Source organism: Natator depressus, chromosome 2 (genome assembly GCF_965152275.1).
Source record: "Natator depressus isolate rNatDep1 chromosome 2, rNatDep2.hap1, whole genome shotgun sequence".
Lineage (NCBI taxonomy): Eukaryota > Metazoa > Chordata > Testudines > Cheloniidae > Natator > Natator depressus.
The window spans coordinates 260499926-260522379 of NC_134235.1; the positions used below are offsets into that span (position 1 = coordinate 260499926).

Sequence of the window (22454 nt, forward strand, 5' to 3'; positions counted from 1 at the left end):
CCATTCACAACTCACTCTGAATCCCAGATCAGAGAGAATGCCCCCGGATCTCCATTTTGTTCAACAGTGCGTTGTTTGTAGTGCAGTAATGTGATATTTAAATTCAAGGGTATTTATTAGTCCACTGGATGAGCTTTGATGTCCTGCATCTTAGGGTTGTTCCAACTTAGAAGGGAGAGGAGCCCACGCTACACTTGTCACAAAGCTAAATCAGCAGTAGGGAGTTTAAAGGAACTGAGTATCCAGCACTGCTAACGCCCCACCAACCTCTTTTGAAGCTGCTTTTTTAAATGGGCAGGGATTGGGGGAAGGAAGGACAAACCTCACTATTCCAGTAAAACAGCTTTATAAGCAAACGTCAGTCATCTATTGCTCAGCCCCTAAAACCAGGACAGCAGAGAAACCCGTGTGGCAAGTTAAGAACACAGGATTTGCTTCGGATGACCAGATGTCCCGATTTTTGGGGCTTTTTCTTATATAGGCACCTATTACCCCCCCACCTCCTGTCCCGATTTTTCACACTTGCCATCTGGTCATCCTAGACTTGCCAGACTAGATCAGAGCAGTGGGCCCATCTAGTTCAGTATCCAGTCCCTGACCAGTACCAGATTCTTCAGTGGAAGGTGGAAAATACCCATGATGGTGTAACCAGCCAGTAGGGGAAGTTTCTTCCCAACTCTTTTAGGCAGTGAATTGGTTTCTATCCCAATTATGGAGATTCTCATTTAGCCTAATGAACTCTTGGTCTCAATGACTTCTTGTGGCAGAGAGTTCCATGGGCTAATTATGCTTTGTGTAAAAGGTTTTATAGCTATTTTAAATGAGGTGCCTTCAGTTTAATGGTTTTTGTTTTATGGGGTTGCAAATAGGAGTCAATTTATGGTCTCTGTACCAGCCATTACTGTGTACATCTCATGTCCTCCCTTATGTCTTCACTCTAAGCCGTCCCAGTAAATTCAATCTCGCTCCTACATTTGAATCCCCTTCCATTTTATAAGCTGTAACAGATTAGAGGTGGCAAGCTCCAAAGTATCACAAAAGTATATAAACATGGTGGTATCATCAGCATCAGAGGCCTGATCCTGGGATGGCTCCCACTGACTTCAGCAGAGTTTGGATGAGGGCCCACTTCTCTTTATCTAATCTTCCTACCTATTTTACTGCACTCCATCATTGTAGTAACTGAGCATCTTTTCACTTCTATAGCACCTTCCATCACAGGGTCTCAAAGTGCCGGGCACACTGTGGATGCTATACAATAACAAAGTACATTAAGACTAAGGGTATGTCTTCACTACCCGCCAGACAGTGATCGATCCAGTGGGGATCGATTTATCGTGTCTACTCTAGACACAATAAATCGACTCCTGTACTCCAGCACCGAGAGAGGAACAGGTGGAGTCCACGGGGGAGCGGCAGCAGTCAACTCACTGCAGAGAAGACACCCCGGTAAGTCGATCTAAGTATGTCGACTTCAGGTATGTTATTCACGTAGCTGAAGTTGCCTAACTTAGATCGATCCCCCTCCAGTGTAGACCAGGGCTCAGGATAATAGTGAGGCAGGTATCAGCCTTATTTTCCAGAAAAAGTCAGTTAAGTGACTTGACTTAGGTCCCTGAGTTCTCTTCCTACCGTGGCAAAGTAAGGAGGAGAACCCATATACGATCCCCAGTCCTATAACTTAATCACAGGATGATCCTTCTTGGCAACCAATTGGAATTAGAAGAAGGGTGACTTGGCCAAGTTCACACAGTAGGTCAGTGAAAGAGCTGGGAACATAACTTGGAAATCCTGCCTATCCGACCCAGGCTTGCTCTGTCTAATCTATCATGGTGTGTGGTTTGATTTCACCACTTCCATTAAATGCTGATTATCTGACACCTTGGTGTATAAAATACTCATTAATACACAGAAATAAATCAGATGCATTGGAAAGGGCCCTCCTTCCCTTATTTGAACAACTCTGATGTCCCCTATCTCAACTGGGTAACAAGCTTAGACATGTATATACTTAGCTGTAGCCAATGCATTATCTGAAAACAATTTGATACTCAATTAAAATAGGTTTCAGCAGATCCACATCTTAGAATATCACGCATGAGAATTTACTTCAACTCCCCACAGATTTGCAAAACAGTTTTGTATAAAAACCACGTTTTTTATTTCACAAAATTGGGTGGCTGTGTTGCAGGAATAAAACCGGCCCTATACAGAGGATCAGATGAAAAAGTCGCCACGTGTATTTATACAGAAACACAACAGCGTTAAGAATTCAGGTACTTTGTAGGATCATCACTAGTACAGTAAAAAATAGTCTCCATCTGGATCCTTTAAATTTGAAATTGACCACACTAAAAACAACCTGAGGTTATTCTAAACTGGACCATGGCCTGAACCAGAATTCCATGCTCACTCCAAAGACACTGGAGGGAAAGGTAACATGTGGAATGGATTTCTTTTATGAAAGGTGGGGGGAGGGGAGGCCCTGACCGTTCTTTGCTAGGCACTGTAGATTCTTAGAGGTTGACAATGGGAAAGTGTTATTCTTATACACTGGAAGTAACAAGGCCAAGTACAATTGTATGAGCATGGAGCTGATGTGCAGACAGCCCAAAAATGGTTACTTCACACATGTACGCAAATTCTCAGGGTCTGGAAAGTTCAACTATTAACATTTCGAGGCATCAAGCACTTGAGTGCTCTTCAAGGCAAATCTGTATTTGTTTTACTTGATGAAATAGCTCTGTGGGTTTCAGGTCCTCTGGGCAATCTTTCCCTCCCCACTAGTGAACTAGCTGTGGTCAAGCTTTAAAACAAACAGCCCATCTTACACTCCTGATCACGGAGATCCACCCGAGTGATCCCTAAGAGTGTTGGTGAGGATGCTTGTCAGAAAGCTCTCTCTGGAAGGAGAGGAGGAGAGGGTCTGAACCGCACAGAGGATGTGAACCATGCAGTCACTAATGATGAGGGCAAGGAGCAGCATTTGGCAGTTCAAACTCAGTCCATATTAGTGGCATTGTGTTGGTCTTCTCCATCGCCCTTAATCATGGAGCATGCTCGGAGTCAACTGCCAAACCTGTCCCCCCACTGCCTTGCAAAGAATGGAATGATAAAGCTCAGCAAGTGGAGGGTGAAGTGTGAATAGAGGAGTGAGTGTTCTCCCACCTCCAATACCAGTCCAGAAAGAAAGTACCACGTTCACTGAATTCTGCCCCCCCGGCTGTCTGCAAGAGGTAGTTCTGGCGTTCGCACCCCCAGCCATCCCAACCCAATCCCATACACTAGCACTTCATTGCTATCTACTATTTTTTTTTTTTTTTAAAGTTCAATTTTAAAAGAAAAAAGTATATGCTCCAAAAAGAGAGGGACTAAAATTTGTTTTATTCCTCAGTTGGCTACTGTACCGAACTACCCAGAAGGAAGAGGATTCAACTACAAACTTCCCCTCCTTCCAATTAAACACAAAATAAAATATAAACTGGAGCAATAAAGCTCAGATAGAGTGGTTTGATTCTAACTGATTCACTCCTGGCTCTATTCACATCGGATCAATATTTTCTTTAATAAGTTAGCGAGGCAGCCTTGGGGCTCAGCTATTGCCCTTAATGATTATCTACCTGTAATGAATATGCTCAGAATTAACGAAGCTTCTGCTCCAAGGCAGTGGAAGGAGAACTCCTCCCTCACGCTCCCTTATGTGCTCAAGCCACTGGTTTGCTCTATTTGATCTTGATGCATCGCATGTTACACAGCAGATTACACCTCAGAGACTATGGATGGAAACGCCACCTACTGCATTCTAAGATACAGTTATGCCTCCAACCTAAAAGCCCCCCCCCCCGTCTCTAAAGAGAATCCAAAGGTTAAGCAGCAAGATAAAGGAAAACCAGCGCAGAGAACTCATTCCATCGGGTAAACAGACAAATGCGTGAAGGACATCCTGCCAGCAGTATGAAGGTACTGTGACTACTGCTCTCTGTGTTCAGCGTAAGTGCTCCCCAAAGGACTACAGCCAAATAATGCCAGACTATAAAGTCTGCGAGAAGGGAGGAGGTGCAGGCAGGCTGACGGGGGACCAAAAACCCCTGAAAGGAACAGAAGGAAACTGAGGAAATCCATTTTTGGTCGCCACTATCTTGGTTCTAGGGATCAGATCTAGAAGTTGCTTGTTGCTGGATGAGTTAGGGAGCTGCTGAGGCCGGCGTTGCACCCGCTGTAGGTGGAGTCACCCCATCAGCTGGTGGCGGCGGCTGCTGCGATGGAGGGGGATCTGCAAATACAGTGGAGACAAGCATGTGAGCACCAGAACCAGATGAGGTAGAAAAGTTAATCAAAAGGTATAAATTATGCATAAGAAGTGGAGCTATTTTCTTATGAAATCCATCTCTGTATAGCAGTGATAGGCGGCTTCCCGGGGAAATGGAGGAGGGTCTAGCACTGGAATTATTTCACACTAGTCTGGGCACTGCAGTGAACTGCACTGGCTCCTGGAGATGGCCATGACCCTCCAGGGCTTTTCCATCGCTACATTCTATGATTAACACTTTGCATTTGTGCTGTGCTTTCCATCCTCAAAGCACAGTACACGCTCACATTCCTCCAGCGAGGTAGGGAAGTGCCATCCCTACTTTGTACAGAGTGGGTGACTGAGGCAGACAGGTTTAGCAGCTTGCTGAGATTATGTAGGGAGTTAATGTCAGACCTGGGTTTAGCACTTCACTGCTCCCATCTCCCAGTCCTGTGCTCAGAGCATTAGATCAAGCCTCTTGTCTGTTTAAAACAGATGTAACAACACACTTTACAAGCAGAGCTCTGCACATACAGATTCAAGAAGTATATGTAAGTGCCACCACAGGCAGAGATCTGAAAATGTGGCCCAGTGGGGAGAGAAGAAAGAGGGTAGGTACAAAGGCCGGGTTTCAGGCACAGTGAGCAGAGCACAGGGAAACAGAAGCTAATGGAATAAGACGGGGCTGTTCAGGAGAGGGAGAAAGTCAGGAATCAAGGTGAGGAAGAAGAGAATGGGGAAGTCAATTCAGCAGAGAGAGAGGACACTGTCAATGGTGGAGTTCCAGTAATATGGGAGAAGGAAAACAAAGGAAAGAAACAGCGTAAGGAGGAGAGAAGAGACAACTCCAGGCAAAAGTAGCACTAGAATGAGACACTTCTGTTTACAGCAGTTACCATTAAAGAGTCAGCATTTGATCCGTATCTTTGCTAACAGGTAACTGCAATAGTTTCAGGTACCACCGTATAGTGACTGCTCATAAAGGGTTGACATTTTAGGAGCACAGTACTGGTATTATCATACTAGGTCAGACCGGTGGTTCAGCTAGTGCCTTTTCCCGTCTGTTCAAGTGGACAGTACCACATACTTCTAAAGAAAGTGCAAGGAGCCCCAGATCTATGGCTGCTGCAAGCCAGTGTACCGTCAATCAACCAAGCCATCTGGATTTACACCAGCGGAGGATCTGGCCCATATGTCTAGTTTCTTTATAACTAGCTTCCTCTTATTTTAAATCTCCCCTTTTCCAAAGATGAAATTCACAGAGCTAGTTTTTGGTATGATTCTGCTGCACTTAATTATACTGTGGTCACTACTAATTAGTGTTCAGTCACAGTTATGTCTTGAACCCACTCCTGTGTGTTATTTTGGATTAAGTGGTGACTGGTTTTCATGGTGACCACAAAAAGAAAAGGAGTACTTGTGGCACCTTAGAGACTAACCAATTTATTTGAGCATGAGCTTTCGTGAGCTACAGCTCACTTCATCGGATGCATACAATTATGTTTATCATATGTTTATCATAACGTATGCATATGATTATGCATACGTTATGCATCCGATGAAGTGAGCTGTAGCTCACGAAAGCTCATGCTCAAATAAATTGGTTAGTCTCTAAGGTGCCACAAGTACTCCTTTTCTTTTTGCGAATACAGACTAACACGGCTGTTACTCTGAAACCTGTCATGGTGACCACAATGCCTCACAACCTTTATGAGTTAATCACAAAGGGGCAGTAACACATGCTATGGTGCTGAGGGGCGGGGGGGAGAAAGAGAGAGACTTTTAAATCTTCCAACACTCCTTTGACAGAGATTTTTGGCTGCTAAAAACATACAGATCTGATGGTTCCCACAGCACACAAAAAAAGCGTTTAAACTACAATCATTTTTCCAGTAATAATGAGACAAGCAATGGAAAAAACACACAAGGTACATTCAGACAGAGATAATTCTGAAAACCCACTTACACATGCCATTTGGCGCTGCTAGGGGAACACGAGGTCCAATTATGTTTCCTGACATTGGTGGCATGCCAGATGGGGGAGGGCCACCACTGGTTGGGTGGATGTTGGCGGACACAGATGGCATCATGCGGCCTGGCATGGCCTGCCCAGGTATCATTGAACCTGGCCCTGGCATCTGTCCTGCAGTGACATTAAAGAGAGATTGCAATGAAATTCAGTTAAAATACACATGTGAACAGAAGAGGAAAAACATGGCCTAATTGTTCTCTGAGCAGAAAGAGAAAGAAATCTCGTGTGCTCAGATTCAACTCTGTGCTTCCACTCCAAATGCCATCTGCGGCCATCCCAAAGGACAAGCCTCCCACCACCGAACACCAACTCCTTTCAGGAGGAGCTGCCGTGAAATCTTAATGTTGCTAAAACCTTATAAGACAACAGGCAACTGAAGAAGGAAATTATTCACAGTTGCCTCTAGAACAAGATGGAATCTGGGTAAAGAGGTGATTGTTAGTGACCTTCGTGAAGATGTACTACCAACTGCACAGGGAGAACGAGGCTTCAAAATAGCAAAGCCAGTAAAAAGGGCAGGAACAAGGACTAATGGATTAACTGAATAGCAGAGCTGTAGTCACGCAGCTATAAATGATACCGGAAATACCTGCACAATGTAAAACACATTTTGATTTCAGTACAACTCATCAACTGGATTTTAAAACCCCATTTGAAGAGAGAGGGGCCCATAATCCATTACATTAACTTCTGCAGGATTCAATGCACACACATTTTGTATTTGCAGTACTTTAGTTAGGGAAGCAGCCACTAGCCATGGATTGTAGCTATTTACAAACATAAGGATTATTTTAAAAGATCCCTTCCATCCCAGACACCAGATAATTATGTAAAATAAAATGTCTGATTATAGAATCTCTTAAACATAGCCCCAACCCACCTTCTTAAACAACCAAGCACATATATAAACAGCATGAAGACCATGATGGAATTTAAAAACCTAGGAAATTCACAGGTCTGTATTTAGGACTAAAGTCAGTAACTAGGCACAAAGATACATACGTCTGTAATGCCTGCTGAAGTCCGGTTACTGGATGAGATACTTAAATGAACTAACAGTTTTATTAGCATATTACTCATTTAGCATCCTTCAAACTTTATTCTTAAGAAATGTATAACGTAATATGGACTTATAAAGAAAGTCAGCACCATGGACAGCATCACTGTCGCTTTTCAGGCAACTGGACCCGTTTGCAAGTCTAACAGCCCAGAGGAGCCAACTCCCCATAAATTACACACATTCTCACCTACAATAGAGTTTGGGCTGTTCTGAACCTGGCCAACTGGGGGGAGCCCCTGTGCCCTGACACCGCTCCCTGGCAGGAGTGCCGGGCAGGTGGAGCCGGGCAAGCTCCTGTGCCCTGACCCTGCAGAAGTGCTGGTGAGGGGGAGGATGGGGAGGGACTGCAGGTGGAAGGGGTAGGGAGGGGCTCCCACTTGCTCTGGCCCAGGGCCCCACAAAACTGTAATCCGCCACTGCTAATAGAGCGGCCTCAAGTCCTTCAGTCCATGATGTCTCATGTCTTTCTGCTCCAAGAAAAGGGAGGAGCCTTCAAATGGGAGGTCCTGTTGGACCTTGTGGGGAAAGCCAGAGGACAGGAGTCAGGAACAGCACCTGATGGTGACTGTGGATGTCATTGTCTGGGTTGGTGAACTGGCAGCATCAGAAGCTGCCTGTAGAGCAGTCCTGGCCACATTCTTACTCTCCTCTAAGAGGGCAGTGAACTCCTGTCTTGCATCTTGGGGCAGGAAGTCCTTAAATGTAGCCAGCGAGTCCCATGGATTAAAATCGCATCTCCCCAGCAAAGCTTGCTGATTGGCGATACACAGCTGGAGGCTACCTATGGAATAAACCTTTCTTCCAAAAAGGTCCAGTTCTTTAGCATCTTTTTGTTTTCGGATAGCACTTGACTGGCCCTGCCTGTTACTTTCATTTGCTGCAGACACCATCGGGGGGGGGGGGGGGGTGGGGTGGAGAGAGAGAGAGTGTGTGTGTGTACAGGTAGTCGAATCCACTTGCTGGCATACAATACTTTTTCTCTGTCCTCTCTGAAGTGGGGGCCGGAGGAGGAGTTTGCCATAGGGCCTTGTCTGGTCCCATCACTGCCTTGGATAGAGCTGCTGAGCTAGGATATCAATGAGGACGTGTGATGTCTCTGAGCTCCTCTATCTCCAACCCCCAGTTCGAAGTGACCCACTTCAGAAGGCCCTGATGGGCCCTGAAATCATCCTAGGGAAGTAGGCTGCTGGGACCTGCTACAGCCTCATCTGGGGAGGACGAGGAAGAGGCTTACACCAGAGGAGGGGCTCCACTGGAGGCATCTCCTGGACGTCAGTACTGGGGTCGGTGCTGGAGTCGGGATTCAGTGCCTAACAGGAAGGAGCAGTAGCCCGTGTCCTGGAGGCCACCGAGTAGGAGTGGTGGGAGGCTCCTGTATGGAGGAAACCAGCAGGGATTCCAGTAGGGCCACTGCATTGGCCAGTGACCTGTTGGTCAGGTGCCTGCTGGGAGACTGGTACTAAAGCCTGGTGGGGCGTAGGTTGGGTATTGATGGTGGGCTTTCGGTGGTACATACAGTTCCCCTTTGGATTCCGAAAAGGATTCCTCTCTCGGCAACCATGAGCAGTACCCACTTCTGCCTCCATACTGTGCCGGGGTTCCAGGGATTGGGATGCTGGGATCAGGTGGGGCTTGCCCCTGGATAGTGCTGGGAAAGCACCCAACGCACCCTGTTCCCTCCAGCTTCTGGATGCCAGAGCTGGTTGAAAGAAAAGGAGTACTTGTGGCACTTTAGAGACTAACAAATTTATTTGAGCATAAGCTTTCGTGAGCTACAGCTCACTTCATCGGATGCATGCAGTGGAAAATACAGTGGGGAGATTTATATACACAGAGAACATGAAACAATGGGTGTTATCATACCTGATCACTCTTGTTACAGTGTGTAAGGTGAGACAGAGACAAACACCTACAAGATCTCTATCAAGCATTCTTACAACTACAATACCCACCAGCTGAAGTGAAGAAACAGATTGACAGAGCCAGAATAGTACCCAGAAGTCACCTACTACAGGACAGGCCCAACAAAGAAAATACCAGAATGCCACTAGCCATCACCTTCAGCCCCCAACTAAAACCTCTCCAGCGCATCATTAAGGATCTACAACCTATCCTGAAGGACGACCCATCACTCTCACAGATCTTGGGAGACAGGCCACTCCTTGCTTACAGACAGCCCCCCAACCTGAAGCAAATACTCACCAGCAACCACACACCACACCACAGAACCACTAATCCAGGAACCTATCCTTGCAACAAAGCCTGTTGCCCACTCTGTCCACATATCTACTCAAGGGACACCATCATAGGGCTTAATCACATCAGCCACACTATCAGAGGCTTGTTTACCTGCACATCTACCAATGTGATATATGCCATCATGTGCCAGCAATGCCTCTCTGCCATGTACATTGGCCAAATTGGACAGTCTCTATGTAAAAGAATAAATGGACACAAATCAGACATCAAGAATTATAATATTCAAAAACCAGTTGGAGAACACTTCAATCTCTTTGGTCACTCGATTACAGACCTAAAAGTGGCAATTCTTCAACAAAAAAACTTCAAAAACAGACTCCAACAAGAGACTGCTGAATTGGAATTAATTTGCAAACTGGATACAATTAACTTAGGCTTGAATAAAGACTGGGAGTGGATGTGTCATTACACGAAGTAAAATTATTTCCTCATGTTTATTTCCCCCCCCCCCCCGTTCCTGTCAACTGCTGGAAATGGCCCACCTTGATTATCACTATAAAAGTTTTCTTCCCCCCCCGCCCCCGCTCTCCTGCTGGTAATAGCTCACCTTACCTGATCACTCTTGTTGGTAACACCCATTGTTTCATGTTCTCTGTGTATGAAAATCTCCCCACTGTATTTTCCACTGCATGCATCCGATGAAGTGAGCTGTAGCTCACGAAAGCTTATCCTCAAATAAATTGGTTAGTCTCTAAGGTGCCACAAGTACTCCTTTTCTTTTTGCGGATACAGACTAACACGGCTGCTACTCTGAGAGTTGGTTGGTGACCCTTTGGGGTTGGAGGAAGCGGGAGAGAGAGAAGGCCCCTCGCTGCCTGAAAAGCCTCTGGGGTTGATGGTACTGTCAGTCCGCTGGGACCGCGGTGGCTTCCTGGTGTCAGTGGAGGCACAAGGCTTGAAGACTGGGGACTGGGACATGCCCGGCCCCTGGGGCAAAAAGTCCCTGCATGACAGGAATTATATACGCTAATTATATACACTACCTCTACTTGCAAAAACTACACACACTAAACTATTAACACTATGAATGAAGAAAGAGTTCAAAACCAGTTGGAAGAAGCCTTCTCAGAGCAAGAAAGGGTCGTCCCAGCATCTATCCTGGCTGGTAAGAAGGAACTGAGAGGGTGCGGGGCCAGTGGCACCCCTTATACGAGCACATAAGTGTGCAGCTCCAGAGGGTGCTAGAGCCGGCCCAAATACCACTAAGGGAAAAATCTCCAGCAACAGTGCATGCGGCATGCACACACCAAGCATGGAATGGATATGAGCAAGCACTCAAAGAACAACAATGACGACTGGGAGAGGACTAATGTCACAGGCAGATATCGCTGCCATCGTAGAATATCTGCTGCGCTTGAACTCTCAAGGCTAGTGGTAACTTCCCTGAAGTCTCATTTAGCAGCTCTCTCTGCTTACAACACCTTGATCAGAAATTAAGTCTATATTTTCTCACCCTACATTTCATGTTTCCTTACGGGATTGACTAATACCTACCCCGCTGTGAGAGAACCTCCACCTACCTTGGATCTGTCTTCCCATGTTTATGGGTCCACCCTCTGAGCCCCTTACTCAGGCACCCATAGAACACCTGTCTATCAAAACAGCATTCTTAACAGTCATCCCTTCTGCTAGGAGGGCAAGTAACCTTAGTGTCTTGATGGCCGCTCCGCCTTGCATGGTGGTACACAGAAAGGTGTTAGGGAGCTTCACCCTAGTTTTACACGTATGGTTGTCTCAGATCTTCACCTGTCACAGTGCATCTCCTTCCCCATTTTCATCCCCAGCCCCATGGTTACCCAGGGGAATGCTGTTTGCACTCACGGGATGTTGTTAAGAGCTGTATGTTATTCAGAAAGGTCCAAACCCTTTAGGAGTAAAACTCTTTATGGCTTACAGGGAGAGAGATAGAGGGCAACCTATTAGTAAGAAGACTTTCCCACTGGATTACGAGATGTACTGAACGTGGCTACTCCTTAGCCAGGGAGTCAGCACCCATGGGGTTAAAGACACACACCACTTGCACCACATCTATCTTCGTAGTTTGTCTGACAGATTCCACTGGTAGAGATTTGCAAAGCAGCAGCATGGAGTTGGGTTCATACTTTTCTCTACACGCTATTTGTTGGACTTGGCATCACGTTCTGATGCTTAATTCGGTAAAGAAATGCTACAGTTCATTTTCACCTCAAACTCCTCTGCCACCGCTGTCCTCTCCTGGGGGCGCTACTTGCTAATCTCCTGTCAGTGGGAATGCACAGAGGCACTTGAAGAAGACGGGTTACATTGTTCAAGAGTTGCTCTGTGCACTCACACTATCCATCCACCGTCTCTGACTTGGAGTCCTTTCTGTTGGAGGACTCTGCAGGGTGGGTGGTGTGGTGCATTCCCTTATCTAGCCAGAGCCAGTGATGTCAAACTAGCACGTGTTCTCCAGCAGGCACAGCTCTTTTATACAATTCCCACAATTCAGCACAAGATGCACTAAAGAGGTCAGAGCCCTCAAAGGGCAAATCTTTGATTAACTTCCAAAAAGCTGGAGCAAATCCAGATGTTTGCAACCATGAGTATCTCCTTACGGCTATCCCAGTGGCCACAGCATCTCAGGTGTCAGAAGTTGCCTGCAGAGCATGACTGGCTGCTGTCCTCCCCCCAGCAACCAAGCTCTTTGCATCTTCTCCTTGTTCCTCTGGTAACAAGCCCAGATGGGACTGACAGAGTCCCATTAGGTGTAGCTGTATTGTGGCACAGCAGTCTGGCAGTCTGTGGAAACTCACAAGGTGAAGGAGTATCTTTCTTCCAACCACATCCAACCTACGTCCTTCCCTATCTGAAGGAGGAGATAGGGATGCTCTTTTTCCTTTAAACCTTTCCTGAACTGCAAAGATTGGCATGAAATTGGCAGATGGATGCTGAAACAAATATTGATGACTTTCTGAAGGTACACAAGGTACATTCTACTAGCTTTCCTAGTAACAGGCAGGGAGAATGCAGGGGGATAGCCAAGTGTTCTTCACTGGGTTAGGAACTCCTGGAAGGACTCTGTCTGCAATTCTGTAATGTCAAAGAGGATTAAATGAATCAGGTGCTGAAACCCATCTGTAGTTGGAGAGTGTTGGCCATTGTCTGTTAGCTCCCAAAATTGTTTTTTTATCACCTGGAAGAGAGACAGAGGAAACCCCAAACTTGCCTTCAGGCAGTGAGATACCTTCATTTTTTGTTCAAAATGGGCACGAATAGCATGCCATAGTTCATTTAATCTGAGGGAGCTTCTTGACAATCATATACTTGCCACTCTTCCTGAGAGGGTTGGGCTGATAGTATCTGCATGGACTGGAACACAGGCATTCTTGAAGACAACAGCACTGGGGGAGGTTTGGTGCCAGGACAACTTTCTACATGGTGCAGGTGCCTCCAGTACCAGGAGGGTGTCAGTGTTAGTACCAGAGCAGCCGACAGTGAAGCGCTGGGTCTGGCAGTATCTAAAAGTGCCTTCATGGCCTGAATGTAGGGCCACGTGAGTAACTGAAGAGGGCTCTGCAGAACGTCTTTCCGTGCCAACAGAGTCTTAGATGAAGGAAGCCAACTGGGCTTCTGGAACAGCAGAATTTGCACAGGTGGTTCCAAGGAGAACCTGAGTTCCTCTAGAAGGTTCATGATTGAAACTGGTGGTGAATACTGCTGCACAGAGTCAAGCAACAGAGGCACAGACATCAGATTTGACTGCAGTCCCCAAATGAGAGTGGTAACAGTCAATAGAGGTGGTACATGGACACCAGGGATGGATCTACAGAACTCAGCAACGAAGCCTCCAGCTAAGGAGAGGTGTGTGTGGAAGCTGATGTCAGGAAACATGGGTCACTGGTGGAGAATGAGAATGATGTCTCTCTCTCCTTTGACTCCCGCCACCAGTTTGAATGCTTTCTCTTCTTGGGCCCTGGAGCAGGGTTCACGCAGCGATCTGGAAGCCTGCATTTCACTTACAGCATTGACTGGCATTGATTCTAATGGCACCAAAGGTGTCTTTGGTGCACACAGTGGTACCAGCATCACTGTGGTATCAGTGCAGATTGTGTAGCTGGTGTCAGATTGTGGTGACAGATGAGAAGCTCAGACACTATAGGCATTGGGCTCAGGGAGGCGGACCTTCAGCCCAACATTAAAGGAGGCAAAAGTGCTTAGGTGTGTTTCAGGTCACATGACAGAAGACCTCAAAGCACAGAAGCAGACTGCAAACCTCTTGCAGGAGTATCAGGACAAGCTGGTTGGAGGCTTATTGATGCCAAATACATTTGCAGTCTGTCCTTCCTTGCCCAAGGAGTATAAGCATGGTGGATTGTTTACTGGGAAATTACATGCATTTCTCCCAGGCACATAAGGCACTGAACGTGTGCATTTGTTTCAGGAAAGAAGGCTGAACAGGTCACGTATCCTTTGACTCCTTACATGGTTCAGGACCAGACATGGTCTCGGGGGAAATGGAGGCCAATGGTCACAAATAACCTAACTATTTGAAGAAAGAAGACTAACGAGCTTTGCATACAGGAGAGGTAGATCCATTAGCTTGTCGCAGTGGAACTAAAGTGTACGGGGAGCGTGCTTCCTTATATCAAGCCAATTACATCATTTTTGGGTGAGAGTGCTCCTACCACCACTCCAGTGCACCCAGCTTTCCTACACACTTTCTACAGCTCAGCGCCAGAGGTGCTGAAGCCCATTAGTGGGAATGCACAGAAGTCCTTGAAGAAAAGAGGATTAAGTTAACATAATACCGTAATGACCAACTGCTCTAATAACCCTTCAACTCAATACAAGCCTGAAATTGTCCAATCATATGCCAATTTTCCTCATAACTGCAGCAAACAGATTTTAAAAAAAACCATAAGGAAAAAACAAGGTTTTTTTTTTGGGGGGGACGGGACGGGACATTTACACAAAGAGGAGAAAAACGTCTAAATCTATCCATGCACACACTGAGAACAGCCTCTGGTCAGTGTCCTGTAATGCTAATCTATGACATTTCCATCGTCACAAATGAAAGAGCAGCAGCAGCCGACCAGAAAAGCTGTAGGGATTTGAGAATCCTCTCTTCCCCCTTCAGCTCCTCATCAGCAAAATAGTTTCCACTCTGGTGATTGCGAACAGGTGTATATGGAAGACCATCGCAACGAATACTTGCTTCTCCAGTCAAGGATCTAAAGAGCAGACTGGAGGTGGCAGACTTCCTGAAGACACTTGCCACACGATTCACTGAAGCCTTCCAAACCCCTGAGCACACATGTGGTGCGGTCCTTCATAGGTATGAACTGTGTGGGCAAGTACAGTGCACACTATTTACAGCTGCAGATATCTGGAATCAGATTCCCCCCAAACAAGTTCAGAAAGAAGTTACCTAGCTTGGCTCGTTCCCTTCCCCTTGTAGCAAGCAGACAGCAAGAGCAACAAAAAGAGTTACCCTAGTCAGATAACAGAGGATTTAAGCAGGCATACACATCTGTTTTGGTCCAGGTCGCTCTCAGAGTTGAAGAACAGGCAACAAGGGCATGATAGGCAGCGCGAGAGAAAGCTACAACGAGCCTGGGGCTGAGGTTTGAAGTCATGGTAACCCATTAGCATCAGAAGTAAATCAAAATGTATAGGATCAGTACAGGTCCTATCTGGTGGCAGGGGGCTCCAGAATGAGACCACCACCCATTCTTTCACCATCAAGGACCTACCTGCTTTTCCAGATCCTCTCCATACAAACACCAAAAACTGAAGAGAGCTGATTAACCCCCTAGGCAATTCCTGCTGCTAGGGGTCATTGTGTGTTAGTGTTTAGCCTCTGGGAAATTTCAGCTTGTGGCTTCAAACAGGTGAATATGGCAGGAAGATGGGAAGCAATTGTCTTTTATTCCTTTTGCAAGGCAGTCTATGTGCATCACAGCCAAATTTAACAGCATGTAAGAGCACTGTTCTTTCTTCTTATCACTCAGCCACTAACTGTCACATGAGAAAATGCAGATCAGCCTTGCAGCAAAGCCCATTTGAAAACATGAGGGCACAAGATAAGCTGAGGTCAGTTGGTCAGCACCATGAGTCAGGATTTTACCCAGAGCTGCAGGAGATGTGAGAGCTTATCTGGCTGGTATCAAGCTATTAAAATTCTGAGGCGAATCAGAGTAATACAGAATTTAGACAAGAAAAATCCTATTCTATTTAGCAATCTAGACAGGAGAACAGTCCATTAACCTGAACCACCCAAGGAAATTAACTTCTAACCACAATATTTCCTTCAAAGCATCCTGCAACCAAATTTACACTCCTCTATTCCATTTGGATAGGATTAGAATTCAAAATGATCTTGACAAACTGGTGCAATAGTCTGAAGTAAAGAGGATGAAATTCAATAAGGACAAATACAATGTACTACATTTAGGAAGGAACAATCAATTGCACAAATACAAAATGGGAAATGACTGCCTAGGAAGGAGTACTGCAGAAAAGAATCTGGGGGTTAGAGTGGATCACAAATTAAATATGAGTTAACAATGTAATACTCTTGCAAAAAAACTGATCAGCATTCCAGGATGCACTAGCAGGAATGTTGTAAGCCAGACATGAGAAGTAATTCATCTACTCTATTTAGCACTGATAAGGCCTCAGCTGGAGTATTCTCCAGTTCTGGGCACCACACTTCAAGAAATATGTGGACAAACTGGAGAAAGTCCAGAGGAGAGCAACGAGAGACTAAAGGTCTAGAAAACATGATCTACAGGAAAGATTGAAAACATTGGATTTGTTTAGTCTAGAGAAGAGAAGACTAAGGGGGGGGGGGGAAGGGGGACATGATACCATTCTTCAAGTATGTAAAAGGTTGTTATAAAGAGGAAGGTGATAAATTATTCTCTTTAACCAGTGAAGACAGGCCAAAAAGTAATGGGCTTAAATTGCAGCAAGGGAGATTTAGGTTAGACATTAAGAAAAACTTCCTAACTGTAGTTAAGCACCGGAACAAATTATCATGAAAATGCAACTCACAAATGTAGATTTTTTTTTTGTTACATAACTGCACTCAAAAACAAAATAATGCAAAACTTTAGAGCCTACAAGTCCACTCAGTCCTACTTCTCGTTCAGCCAATTGCTAAGACAAACAAGTTTGTTTATATTTACAGGAGATAATGCTGCCCACTTCTTATTTACAATATCACCAGAAAGTGAGAACAGGTGCTTGCATGAGACTTTTGTAGCCAGCATTGAAATGTATTTACTTGCCAGATATGCTAAATATTCCTATGTCCCTTCAGCTACCATTCCAGAGGACATGCTTCCATGCTGATAACGCTCGTTAAAAAAATAATGTTTTAATTAAATTTGTGACTGAACTCCTTGGGGAGAATTGTACATCTCCAGCTCTGTTTTACCCGCATTCTGCCATATATTTCATGTTATGGAAGTCTCGGATGATGATTCAGCACATGTTGTTCATTTTAAGAGCACTTTCGCTGCAGATCTGACAAAATGCAAAGAACGTACCAATGTGAGATTTCTGAAAATAGGTACAGCACTCAACCCAAGGTTTAAATTCTGAAGTGCCTTCCAAAATCTGAGAGGGACGAGGTGTGGAGCAGGCTTTCAGAAGTCTTAAAAAAGCAACACTCTGATGCGGAAACTACAGAACCTGAACCACCAAAAAAGAAAATCAGCCTTCTGTTGGTGGCATCTGACTCAGATTATGAAAATGAACATGTGCCGGTCCGCACTGCTTTGGATTGTTATCAAGCAGAATCTGTCGTCAGCATGGACGCATGGAATGGTGGACGACGCATGAAGGGACATATGAATCTTTAGCACATCTGGCATATAAATATCTTGCAATATCAGCTGCAACAGTGCCATGCGAATGCCTGTTCTTATTTTCAGGTGTCATTGTGAACAAGAAGCAAGCAGCATTATCTCCTGCACATGTAAACAAGCTTGTTTGTCTAAGCGACCAGCTGAACAAGAAGCAGGACTGAGTGGCTCTGAAGTTTTACATTGTTTTATTTTTGAATACAGTTATTTTTTGTACATAAATCTATGATTGTAAGTTGAACTTTCATGATAAAGATATTGCACTAGAGTATTTGTATTAGGTGAACTGAAAATACAATTTCTTTTGTTTTTTACAGTGCAAATATTTGTACTAAAAATATAAAGTGAGAACTGTACACTTTGTATTCTGTGGTGTAGGTGAAATCAATATATTTGAAAATGTAGAAAACATCCAAAAATATGTAAACAAATGGTATTCTATTATTGTATAACAGTGCAATGAATCGCACAATTCATTTTTTAAATCACGCGATTAATTGTGATTAATTTTTTTAATCACTTGACAGCCCTAATTTATTCATGTCACATAAACAACACAACAGTCTGGGTTGATTGTTTTTTCTCTGGAGGGCCCCGAACAGCAGGGGTTTGGAAGGTCAGGAGTGAAGTACTTTGGCAGACCTGTGTGGAAGCATGCTCACTCTACGTCTGGCTCAAGCCAGTGCTTGGTTATTTTTATGACCACTAAAACCTATCAAAAAATGTATCAAAGAGCTGGATAACCACCACATCCAGGATTACATAGCCACTTTCTGATACAAGACCACACCTTGGTCTATCCTAAAAGGGGATAAAGAGGACTTTCAGTGGCATAGCTGGGGGGGAGCGGGGCAGCAGCGGCGCCTTGTCAATGTCTTGGAGCCTTTTAAATTTTCCCCTATTGAGGGAACGGGGGGAGCGATCCAAAAAAAAGGCGGCACCTGCTGCGGTGCTTTTACTCACCCGGCGGTGCTCCGGGTCTTCGGTGGCACCTCGGTGGCAGGACCATCAGTGCCGCCGAAGACACCTGGAGTGAGTGAGGGCCGGCTGCCGGAGTGCCGCCGGGTGAGTAAAAGCGTCGCAGAGGGTGGTGCCTTTCTTTTGGATCGCTCCCCTCCTGTTCCCTCACCTGGCTACGCGGCTGAGGAGAAGTGGAGAATAAGGCCACTAAGGCTGGTAGAGCAAAGATAGGAACCAGCCTTGTGCTAAAGTAAGAAGTCAGAGACAGAGAGTGGGGGTAAACTGTGGAGGGCTTTGTAAGTATGGGCAAGCAGCTTATGTTTGATGGAACAAAGAAGGGGACCAAGTGGAGGGATTGAAATAGGAAGTGAAAGCGATGAACAAGGAAGATTATTTTAACCGCAACATTTTGAATGGAGTTGAGGGGGGTGAGATTGCAGGCAGTGAGGCAAGCATGAAGGAGATTACATTAGCCAAGGCACAAGCTGATCAGGGCTTGCATAAGAGTTTTGACAGAAAGGAACATTAGGATCTTGGAGATACTATGCAGGAAGAAACAGCAAAATTCAGACACTGCCTGAGCGCCAAAAGAGAGAGCCTAGTAAAGATGAAGCCAAGATGGACTCGTGTATTGCATGGAAAAAGATGCCCAGTTGGGGACCACCATCTGATGCAGAACAGACCCCACACACCAAGGATATGGTCCTGTAAGGGGCACCTGGGCTCTTCCATCTTCTCCTGTCAGATTTTCTCAAGTATTATCTTTCCCCCCACTTGAAGCATGAGAATCTCCAAGCATAGGCTGGCTCTCCTCTTCCTTCCCTGCCCTTGCTTTGCGTAACAAGGCTTCTTTGTCCACATTATAGAACAACCAACATTACTTAAAACCATTGAGAATAATTCATGCTACAGACGGCCATTCTAGGTAATGTACAGTAAAGCATAATACAGTTATAAAAACAGTATGGAAACTGTTTCAAATGAAGTTCTTCGCTTTAGTGTAGACAGGGGCTTCTTGGATGGATGGAAAAATCAGAGCCCTTCAGAGATGCAGTAAGGTTTGGGTTTTATTGTTATATTAACAGCTGGTTAAGCCACTATTAAAGAGAATATAACTCAAAATTTTATATAGGGAAGCAAAGGCTTATTTTATATCATGAGTTTATTTCCTGGGTCCTACTCTACACTGCTGACGAGAAGACAACTGTGTATCTCGCTGTTAATGCTACAATTAGTTCAAGTGAATTTTGTCCTTGCAAATTTAGAACGTTATGTTGTATTGCAGTTTTCCTTAAAGCATCCATATGATGGGGCTTTAACACTGCCTGGAGAAGCTCTGTGTATGTGTGTTTAAGGGCAAGGCTAGCTTTTTATTTCTTACCTTATAGCAGCAGAATGCATGCAATTTTATTTTACAGGCAGCTAATGATGCTTGCAAGAGATGATGTTATCACATCTCCATTCTATCTCACACTAAGAGTTCATTCAACAAACCGTACCTAGCTAAACCTGGATTAAGCAATTGGGCTTTACAATTGTCAGCATGGCAAAATGAAATGTTATTTCTACAGAGATAATATTCCTTTTCACTTAATGAGAAAGATACAACTTCAAAAAGACAGGCTAAAGCAGAAAATGTCAAAATGTGACCTACATAAAGGAGAGAGCTTAAAAACAGCAGACGCTTGAGATGATAAAACTGAAAGTCACTAAAATGAGATTCAGCTTGCTGAAAAATCCTTACTTGTTTATAGATTTTAGATATGTTTAGTACATAATGAAATGTTACTCTCACTAGTACTGCATGACACATGCATTCATGTTACAGTGAAACTTATACATTAAGCCATCCTTAATGGACTACCCCAAGGTCTTTATTAGATGTCCCACCTCCATTAAAGCAGTCATTTAAGGGGCTACGGCAGGGATCTCAACCTTTGGCATGTGGTCTGCCAGGGTAAGCCCTTTAGTGGGCCGGGCCGGTTTGTTTACCTGCCGTGTCGGCAGGTTTGGCCAATCACTCCAGGCCAATGGGGGCTGTGGGAAGTGGCACGGGCTGAGGGATGTGCCGGCCGCTGCCCCCATTGGCCTGGAGCGGCAAACCGTGGCCAGTGGGAGCTGTGATCGGCCAAACCTGCGGACGCAGCAGGTAAACAAACTGGCCTGGCCCACCAGGAGCTTAGCCTGGCGGGCCAAAAGTTGCCGATCCCTGGGCTATGGTGTTCGGTCCTAAAACAGGCTTCACTGTTTTTATTTTAAGGGGGGGGGGGGGAAGAGAAGAGAAGAGAAGGAGAAAGTTGTGTAGTCTTCTAAACATTCACTTGCAAGTTCTTTCCCATTAGCACACCCCTTAAACAAATGGTTAACTGCTAATGCAATCAGTGCTAAGGAAGGGAGAATCCAACCCCTGGGGCCACAAGATCTGAAAGGGGATGAAACAACAGTGACTCTCCACTTAGAAGTTTCTCTAGTGCTCTTCTGCTGAGCAGAAGATTATGATTCTGCATGAAATCATGCTCTCACCTGAGCAAATAAATCACTTTCGAGATGCTCATGACATTTCTGTTAGACTGGTGAGAGCAGGAAAATTCTGTCAGGGTGCTGTCTGCAGGCTTCACTGCAGGACAAATTTTGTGGTGTCACTAGACACACCTCCTCCCCATTATGAATGATTTTCAGAAGTGGAGTCAGAAGCCCATATTGCTAACCAATCTTCAAGACACGTCCTTACTTTAGCATGTCCTCCCCAACACACTGCACCAGACAGAATTCTAGAGCCAAGAACTGTGAATAATTAACCACAATAACTGATTTAGCATCAGATCTCCAGGGAGGCAGTTTCCGCTTCACTTGCATACTGTATTTCTGTCACTTCCCTCTTGCACAATTCATTCACTGTAGAATATAGGCACCAACTTGCTGATTATACAAGCACCAACTTGAATACCGAAGTGCACTGTGGTGGGTCTTTCCTGGTTCCGTCAGACTGGACCCCTAGCAGTGGGAGGCTCACCATTGTTTTTCCTGTAACATTTCACATCCATGGTAAGATTCTTTTGTGAGAAGTGACAAGCTGCTTACCCATCTACATGAATGAGGACAATCACTACCCAGGGCTGTACTGGCTACCTTAAAATATTTATGCATCTTAAATAATATATATGTGTACGGGGTTAGGAAGTGCTTAAACTCACTGGAGAGGCTTTGATGACATCCAAAAGCCAGGACAAGTGAAGCAGTTAAATCATCATATAACAGCCTCAATGGAATTGTTGCCCCTTGGCTGACTCCGTTATTTGCTATTCTACGTAACACTTTTTGCATGGTCAGGCTTTCACAGATGAGATGGCGCAGCTACCATCTTGTTAGTGGAAAGAACCCAAGCATTCTACTTGCGAGGGTTTCAATGGTTATTTACAGTGCAATAGAGATGCATATGCACAAAAATTTCCCTTTCCTACTGTGGTGTTAACAGTCTTTGTTCACGTCGCACTTCCCCTTAGTACCTAGCTGGGTTCGGGGAAGCTAACAGTCGAACCAGTGGACTACATTCGGTGCTGAATCATGGTCATGTGCCACTTGAGGCACACTGTACATATGCTAAGACCACCAAGCAGTATTAAAGCCACAGTAAAGGAACTTTAAAGCCAGGCTTTAAGTAGAATTAATACTGGTCATTCTGTCAAAACAGGAATCATACCAAGCAATCAAGAATACACAGAATATAGTCCCCTGCCAGGCTTCACATGACTATAAAGAGTTATAGTTTTAACACAAATTAACAAGTCCATAATTACACAATTATCTATCAGGTTGTAACTGGGAGAATTCTGCAAAGCATTTCCCACCAATATCAGTTTACACTCCTTCTGTGACCCTAGACAATGAATTTAGTGGCAGGAGCATTCAACAGAACACAGTAACTTAAGTGAACACTGGGGAATATTAGCAAGAAGAAAATTATGAATCCAAAAGTCTGAATATTTGCAGAGGAAAAGTGACTTGGAGTTACAATAAGCC

General features: G+C 44.9%; 1 protein-coding gene across 1 annotated transcript in view; it reads right to left on the reverse strand.

The window, feature by feature from the left end:
• Positions 1 to 2168: 2168 nt before the first annotated feature.
• Positions 2169 to 22454, reverse strand: part of SMARCC1 (SWI/SNF related BAF chromatin remodeling complex subunit C1) — a 184487-nt gene continuing 164201 nt past the window's right edge. Inside the window, exons 27-28 of the mRNA XM_074946484.1 lie at positions 6258 to 6434; positions 2169 to 4273 (exon numbers count right to left, since the gene is read on the reverse strand). Coding sequence (XP_074802585.1) covers positions 4185 to 4273; positions 6258 to 6434 — 266 coding nt within the window. The 3' untranslated portion in view covers positions 2169 to 4184. The remainder of the gene's footprint in view (positions 4274 to 6257; positions 6435 to 22454) is intronic.